The sequence below is a fragment of the Zophobas morio genome, unplaced genomic scaffold (assembly GCF_036711695.1).
Source record: "Zophobas morio isolate AGI-343-1 ecotype UQ-CSIRO unplaced genomic scaffold, CSIRO_AGI_Zmor_V1 ptg000049l, whole genome shotgun sequence".
Taxonomy (NCBI): Eukaryota; Metazoa; Arthropoda; class Insecta; order Coleoptera; family Tenebrionidae; genus Zophobas; species Zophobas morio.
In genome coordinates, this window is record NW_026972154.1 from 249,802 (window position 1) to 257,964 (window position 8,163).

General features: G+C 34.7%; 2 protein-coding genes across 2 annotated transcripts; one reads left to right on the plus strand and one right to left on the minus strand.

The window, feature by feature from the left end:
- Positions 1 to 4,946: 4,946 nt before the first annotated feature.
- On the minus strand, positions 4,947 to 5,989 carry LOC135142530 (protein takeout-like). Its single transcript, XM_064074247.1, has 5 exons — positions 5,985 to 5,989; positions 5,778 to 5,924; positions 5,381 to 5,596; positions 5,192 to 5,325; positions 4,947 to 5,146 (listed from the first exon to the last, which is right to left on the minus strand). Exons 1-5 carry the CDS (start codon positions 5,987 to 5,989, stop codon positions 4,947 to 4,949), a joined length of 702 nt encoding a protein of 233 aa, XP_063930317.1.
- Positions 5,990 to 6,354: 365 nt separating this feature from the next.
- LOC135142532 (protein takeout-like) lies at positions 6,355 to 8,163 on the plus strand. The gene is made up of 6 exons (XM_064074248.1): positions 6,355 to 6,412; positions 6,460 to 6,700; positions 6,746 to 6,879; positions 6,927 to 7,150; positions 7,811 to 7,917; positions 8,085 to 8,163. Exons 1-6 carry the CDS (start codon positions 6,355 to 6,357, stop codon positions 8,161 to 8,163), a joined length of 843 nt encoding a protein of 280 aa, XP_063930318.1.

Here is an 8,163-nt window from a genome sequence, read left to right on the forward strand (position 1 = left end):
TATTTATGCATAAATTGTGCAGTGCGTTTTTTCTTTCATTGGCCATAGAGATTCCCATCTCAAGGTGTCTACCTAATACTAACTTGTATTTTGGTGACTCGATTTTTGCCTTGATGGTTGAACACTGTCACTGTTTTCCGTTTTTGTTGTATCGAGATGCTACTTGGGCATCAACTGGTACCTATTGAAGTATTAGCATCATCTAGAAAAACTAGAAACATTTGGATTTGATATTCGAGTAGATGCTTCGTATTTCGAGTATGAGCATCTACTCAGTTTTATTTATACCAACCATTGTCAAACAACTGATCGAACGTTTTTTCGATAGAACTTCATTCGGACCAAAAGTATAATGTAACATATTCAGCATTTTCTTGTTGAGTCTTTCCTTCACACAATTTTGTGATGACCAAATCAACATTTACAATCAACACGTATATCACCTTGGACTGGTGCAGTGTAACTAATACTAAAAATAACTGTATTGTATCTCCAAAATTATCTGCGAAATTCGAGTGAGCCGTCCCATCAATTTTTAATGATTAACAATTTACCATACTTACAATAACTTTAAAACGTCTGCAAGATCTCAAAGGTATTCATTTCTGCAACTCTTGAGTTATTCAATAAAATAAATTGACTGTACCATACATTTTTTTAAGTCACTGTAAAACCAAATCTAAAAAATTGGTCTAAAGAGTTTAGACAGTACTTCCCTCGCTGTCGGAAACGTGACGACTGCATGTCTACTATGTTTTTTTCTCGGAGTGGATTTCAAAGCAGTCGGTTTTGTAGTTCCTGAGTAAACCAATAAAATAAATTTACGCATTCATTATTTTTTTGAGTCACTCGGTATATGCAAATTCAAAAAATGTGAATGGAATGATAAATTACAAGTACAGACTCATCATATTTTGTATATTCTAGATAGGATTTATTCGGCAAACTTTTGAGCTGACGTCATCAGTTTTTTGAAGAAGATAACCACATATATTTTGACTAACAATTTATTATGCCATTTATAACCTTAAAACATTTGCAAGATTTCGAAACATTCGGTTCTGTAGTTCCTGATTAAATCAATAAAATATATTTACGCATTCATTAATTTTTTTGGGTCACCCTGTATATGCAAATCTACAAAATATGAATGGAATCATAAGTCACAAGAAGAGACTCATCATATTTTGTACATTTTTATTCAGCGAAATTTTGTGGTGACGTCATAAATTTTTTTAGGGGGGACGACCAAATACATTTTGATAAAAAATTTACCATGCTTATGATAATTTTAAAACATCTTTAAGATTTCAAAGCATTCGGTTCTGTAATTCCTGATTAAATCAATAAAATCAATTGACGCATTCATGAATTTTTTTCAGCCACCCGATATATGCAAATCGAAAAAATATGAATGGAATGATAAATCACAAGTACAGACTCATCATATTTTTAACATTTTAGATAGGATTTATTCACCAAATTTTAGGGTGACGTCATCAATTTTTTTAGGGAGGGATGAGCAAATAAATTTTGATAAAAAATTTACCATGCTTATGATAACTTTAAAATATCTCCAAGATTTCACAGCATTCGGTTCTGTAATTCCTGATTAAATCAATAAAATATATTGACGCATTCATTAATTTTTTTGAGTCACCCTGTATATGGAAATCGAAAAAAATTGAATGGAATGATAAATCACAAGAAGAAACTCACCATATTTTGTACATTTTAGGTAGAATTTATTCAACAAAATTTTGTGGTGACGTCATAAATTTTTTTAGGGGGGACGACCAAATACATTTTGATAAAAAATTTACCATGCTTATGATAATTTTAAAACATCTTTAAGATTTCAAAGCATTCGGTTCTGTAATTCCTGATTAAATCAATAAAATCAATTGACGCATTCATGAATTTTTTTCAGCCACCCGATATATGCAAATCGAAAAAATATGAATGGAATGATAAATCACAAGTACAGACTCATCATATTTTTAACATTTTAGATAGGATTTATTCACCAAATTTTAGGGTGACGTCATCAATTTTTTTAGGGAGGGATGAGCAAATAAATTTTGATAAAAAATTTACCATGCTTATGATAACTTTAAAATATCTCCAAGATTTCACAGCATTCGGTTCTGTAATTCCTGATTAAATCAATAAAATATATTGACGCATTCATTAATTTTTTTGAGTCACCCTGTATATGCAAATCCAAAAAAATATGAATGGAATGATATATCACAAGTACAGACGCATCATATTTTGTACATTTTAGATGGGATTTATTCGGCAAACTTTCGAGCTGACGTCATCAAGTTTTTGGAGGGGATAACCAAATATATTTTGACTAAAAATTTATGATGCTCTTTATAGCTTTAAAACATCTGCAACATTTCAAAACATTCGGGTTAGCAGATTCAAAATTAAATTGCAAAATGTTGTTTTATAATTTTTTTTTTTCCAAAAATCTGGACGTTTCGGATAAAAACTCAATTGGGGGTCGTAAACTACATGTGTAGGACTATGTTATTTTATACAATTTAAGACCCATTTACTATGTACAATTTTGAAGTGACGTCATCGCATTAGTGGTGGGGATGATTAGACAAATTTTGGTTAACGTTTTACCATCTACATGATATTCCTAATATAAGTACAAAATTTCACAACAATCGGTCCGGTACTTTCGGACATTATCTGTCTAATAAAAAGCCGGGACGGCAGACAGACGGAAATGGGGGACTTATTTCTTCGTCTTCTAGAGGTCATGAAAGATCGAGAAAACGTAAAAGTAGAGAGTCGGCCGACGGACTCGATTAGACTATACTTATACAATACTTCCTTTGCTTACGCTCGGGAAGTAAAAATCTTTTCGTTTTCATAAACCAGCTCTGGATAATTTTTAATCCATCCAGAAACAAGCGAACTTTTTTCTTTCGGCATTTTTACTTCTCCATGCCTCAGTCGTTTCGAACACCCGCAGCCCCTTCCCATAAATTTTAAAATCATTATTCATCCATAACAATCTCAAAATTTATATTTTTACGACTTTATGAGTTCTAAGAAGTAACGGTATTTGTGACCGTCGCCGTCCAGCTTGAAAATTTCGGCCGGAAGTTGTCAAACCTATCCGTTGTGTTGTATTGAACCGAGCACGTTCTAAAAAATATCATGGGAAAGTGAAAAGGGAACAAAACCTGCACTGATATGCACGATTTCTCCGAAATATGCAAGAATTAGAAAAAATGATGAAATATGCATGCAATATGCATTCGGCATAAATTCCGCACTTTAATTATTAGATAAAACTCGAATATCTATTTTATTAATTCATTTATTATTTATCGTGTTCATTATTTTTCATTTGTTCATTATTTATTTTTGTTGCTCCCTGACCTGGTTGTTATTGTCGTTGCTGCTGCTGTAAGAGGTTCTGCTGGTAAAAGCTGTCCATTTTGCTTTCGTCTCCAATGCACTTCTTTTTGCTTGTTTCCGCCCTTTCGCACGTCTGTTTTGAAACTGGATTTTAACTTGGCGCTCTGATAAACCCAGAGTAGCAGCGAGTCCCCATTTTTCTTGTTATGTAACGATTATCTAATGCGTTCCTTTGGAGGTCCGAATAAACTACTCGGTATTTGTCCTTCGTTCTTGTTTTCCTAGGGTTGGGCTGACTCTGATAACTCGTCTACTTCATCCACTCGAAGAGGGTCCTCGCTGGCGGTGGCGGCGCCACGCGCGCTTGGAGATTTTGGGGCGAGGTGCTTCCGTTTCCCGAACTCCAAAAACTCCCCGTTGTTGAATACGGAATGCGTTGGCACGTGGTCGTGGTGGGGCCACATTTGCGGCTCCTACATTTGCTGTTCGGCGCCCTGATGGTAACCGTGCCAGGAGTGCGGGTTAGCTAGCAGCTGTAGGTAAATATCACATACAAATGTAGTTCTAATTTATTAGAAAAAAGAAACAAAATTCCTTACCGTCTTGGAGTTTGGAGTCTTTAATTTGTTGAGAGCTCAACCAGAACAACTCCCGTCCTGGTTGAGCTCTCGACAAGAACAGGCAGAAACAGTACTGATGTGTACCTAACGACCTACCGCTATCGAACCGAAAGAGTGGGGTGGAAAATGGTGGTGGAGCTTGTACCCTCACAAGGTGGTTGTGGGGAGACATTTCTAGAAAACAGAAAATTGTTTGGTAGAGAAAAATTAAAAACTGAATCTAACGAGTTTTAACAGTATGTCTTACGGGAAAATGGATTATCGACTTTTTAACGGGGACAATTGTATGTATCCTGACACAAAATATGTTATTTGTTTTATAAATACTGAGACGACGTCATTAACTCTGTGGACGTGAAGAATAAATAAATTCTAATTGTTGTTTATCAATCGTCAATGTTACTATCTTGCTGTTATAAATTTAATTTGTATACATTTCGAACTACATTTACTTAGCAAATTTCTTGCCCTGATGTCATCACATTTTTAATGCAAAAGAGCAAACGAATTCTGGTTGGCGTTTTACCTACTACATAGCATTGTTTTAACAGCAGATGGACCTTTAAACGAAAATATTTTCCAATAAATGCTTGTCAGTAGTTCGAGGGAAAAATTTCTCCAACACATAATGATAATGAATAACAAACCCAAATATCGACTTTATGAAAAATTTTTGTTTTGAAACGGTTACCAATTATAATTAGGGAAAAGATTTAAGAGGGGGTAATTATTTTGTTTATAGTTAAACATACCACAAATAAAATATATACCATAGATAGTTTCGAAGAGAAATCGTTTCTCCTTCAGCCTGAGGCAAAGGATTAGTAATTCCGGAAAATTGTATGCGGGCTCCTTACAAAGAAAAGACTTAGGTCTGCCACTTGGGAATCTTTCAAAGGTAGACCCACGTGCAAAATTGTTATTAGCGAAACTGGTGAGTTAAGGCTTCCCCTTCCACACACTAAAATACACGTCGTTGATCTGCTTCCCCAACCTCTCGTCCCCGTTGAATAGATTATCGAGTTTATAGTGAATCAACTTTGGTTCCAAAGTCAGTCGACTTCCGATAATTTTATAATATTTTTTGCCATTTTTCTCGTATTCTTCCAAATCGAACGTGAAGCTGAGTAACAAGTCACCTTAAAAAAAGAGAAGTAAAATGATTATATAAAAAATAGCCTTACTAAGATCTATAACACCAGGTCCGTGCCCGTCGATAGGCAAAACCAAAATCTTGCCTGTGGCATCATACATAAAGTCTAGTCTCAAATGAGGTACCGTAAAGACAAAACATATATTTTTCTTATCAAAATCAACACTATAAACAGGGATAATAATTATAAATTTCCACGATTCGCAAAACTAAGACATACTCAAATTTCGATACTTTTCCTTGAGTGAGTCCGGATAGTTTCAGGTTGGTGTAATTGTGGCTAAAACTTGCTGGGCCACCTCCTGGTGCTATGGACATGAAGGGAATTTCCAGAGGTTCCAAACCAATCAAACCAACTGACGGTATTGCGTGATTCAGTTGACTTATAGCATTTTCTACCGCTTTTGCGATGCACGGGTTGAAGTCGCTTTTATTCCTATCGCATTTTTGGAAAGAAGAGGTTAAAACTGGTCTTTAGCTTGTGGTAACATTAAAAAATAAACTTACGCAGTTTTACACAACCAGAAATAGCAATGGTGTGTAGCGGTGAGGGGAGATTATAAAAAATTGTGTATGGCACACAGGTTTATTGAAAATTGATTATTACATCAGAGCACCCGTGTGCTAGATGTTCCGGACAAAACTTAATAGCGACTGACTTAAAAACTAACTGTGTCGGTGTAACATAAGAAGTCGCCCCCGAATCGAAACCCAATGATTTTTTACGGGTCAACCGGGTCAAAGGGGTGGCTGCAGACCTGCAGCTGCAACATTTCTTTGACACACCGACGACATAGGCGTACTAAAGACATAGGCGTACCGACGACATTGTAGCACACGCAACAAGCAATAAGGACACAAAAAGTTGTTACCAACGAATGCATATTTGAAACCCACTTGTACTGACACCGGGAAATGATTTTATAAAGAAAAACCTACCTGGAAAATTTCTGAAACGAGTTTTTTGTACTTTGTGTTGTAATTATTTTTAAACGATGTCGGCTTTGATACAAAGCGTAGAAGTCTTATTTTCATGTTTTTTTTAATATTAAATACATTATATACAACCAGTAGAAATTATAAAACATGCTTGTCATCAAATTAACTCACCAGTAAAAAGGGACCTCGAAGACTATTCTATCCAGAGCAGGTTTAGCTGAACTTATTCCAAGTCAAAAACAGTCTTGTATAAAAATGAAGTCTTTAGCAATACTTTGTGCCCTTTTCGTGGTTTCGGACTGTGTTAAAATGCGTAAGTTAAAATTTTTTGAGTTTCCTTTATTCGAATAGCAATTTTAGCCTCCACTTTCCAAAAATGCACCAGAAACAAAAGCGACTTTAATCAGTGTTTGTTGAAAGCTGTTGAAAATGCTGTGCATCAGCTGAATCACCCAATGATGGCTGTGGGTTTGATTAGTTTAGAACCTCTGGAAGTCTCTTCTATTAACGTCTCGCCGGGAACAGGAGCAGCCCAGTTTACCCAAATTTACAAAAATGTGAAAATTTACGGTTTTAGCAAAGCGAAATTCTCAAAATTTGAGTATGTGTTTATTTTGTAAAAGTTTTAGTATTAACGTGGTTTTAGCTTTGACTTTGATAAGAAAACAATCACTTTTGAGTGCAGTGTTTCAAATATTCGAGTGGAGGCTGAATACGATTTTAAAGGGAGAATTATGGTTATTCCCTTTAATGGAAAAGGTTCCGCTGTTATTACACTTGGTAAGAGGTTTTGACGAAGAGAACTTGTATGATTGTTATTTTTGAAGACGATGTGAACTTCGTATTTACGTTTAATTTGGATGAGTATGACAAGAGTGGAGAGAAATATTATAAAATTAAAAAGAGCACACTTGTTGCGGGACCACAATTAATCCATTTTCAGTTAGATAATTTGTTTGGTGAAGATGAAGCGCTAGGGAAGCACCTCAATGACGTTTTTAATGAGAACTGGAAGGCACTTTGGGACGATGTCGAAAGCAGTTACGAGGAGGTTTTTAATCAATTAATTACAAATGATTTTGATAGGTTTTTGGAGAAAGTGCCAGTTTCTGAAATTTTTGATTAAGGGAGAATAATTCTATGGATGGCTTCTAACGTATGTTAATTTTTAAGTTTTGATTTTATTGTGGAGGAAAAACATACTTCTGTACGTCTATAATTTTAAAATATATTTTAGTGACAGAATATAAAATTGTTTTTATTTTGCCTCATGGGCTTAAATAAATTGCCAACGTAGTACTGTTATAAACATGTCCTTCAAAAAATCGGATATGGCATCTTCAAAATTACGAATCGGTTGTCGGTTTTTTAAAACAAATCGATTATTTAATTTTTATTAAAAATAGTTGCCATGTAAAAAAGAAAATTAAGAACTGAAACTGGATGTTCTCAATTTTCTGGAACAAAAAATAAAAAATAAAAACGAAAGTGCAACAAGATATGGGTCTAGGGTAATCACCAAGTACTAAAGCAGTAAAACTACAAAAATATTAAAATCTTAAAAAATAAAAGTCGAAAAGGGAAAAAAACGTACGTACTTGACAGTGTCAAGAACGAGGTAAATTTGACAGAAAAATCAGAGATGAAACTACGTATTAGCTATTGAAAGTTTAAATAATAGTAACATTTAGTGCTTATAATCTGATTGAAGCTTCTATCTAGTGTGACCAAACAGAAAAACAAAACTAAATGGATGAGAAACAATAGTCAATCTCAGTCTCTAAAAGTTGACCAGGGGAAGCTATTTTTGAAAATTTGGTAATCACATAAATCAAACATTTCAACAATTTTTTAGAATCGTATTTTCAGTGACAATTAAGTTGGTAGGTTTCGCGGATGTCACAGATTTTAGTTTTGAGGCGAAATTAAAACAATTCGGAATGTTATATATGATCTTCATTGACTAACCTGTGGTGGGCCGTAAGGAGGAGGTTCGCGGGCCGCTGGTTGTCGACAGCTGGCCTAAGTAGTTTGGTTGTCACCAAAGGATTAGAAATTCCATAA

What these genes read in the sequence shown, in the direction of transcription:
- LOC135142530 (XM_064074247.1), bottom strand. An exon ending in CCGGAACATCTAGCACACGG is followed by an intron (nt 5,597 to 5,777) that starts GTGCTCTGATGT and finishes AAAATGCGATAG; the next exon opens with GAATAAAAGCGACTTCAACC. An exon ending in GGAAAAGTATCGAAATTTGA is followed by an intron (nt 5,326 to 5,380) that starts GTATGTCTTAGT and finishes CCCTGTTTATAG; the next exon opens with TGTTGATTTTGATAAGAAAA.
- LOC135142532 (XM_064074248.1), top strand. Translation starts at nt 6,355, where the DNA reads ATGAAGTCTTTAGCAATACTTTGTGCCCTTTTCGTGGTTTCGGACTGT. An exon ending in TCGAAAGCAGTTACGAGGAG is followed by an intron (nt 7,151 to 7,810) that starts GTTTTTAATCAA and finishes ATCTGATTGAAG; the next exon opens with CTTCTATCTAGTGTGACCAA. An exon ending in AAGCTATTTTTGAAAATTTG is followed by an intron (nt 7,918 to 8,084) that starts GTAATCACATAA and finishes GTGGGCCGTAAG; the next exon opens with GAGGAGGTTCGCGGGCCGCT.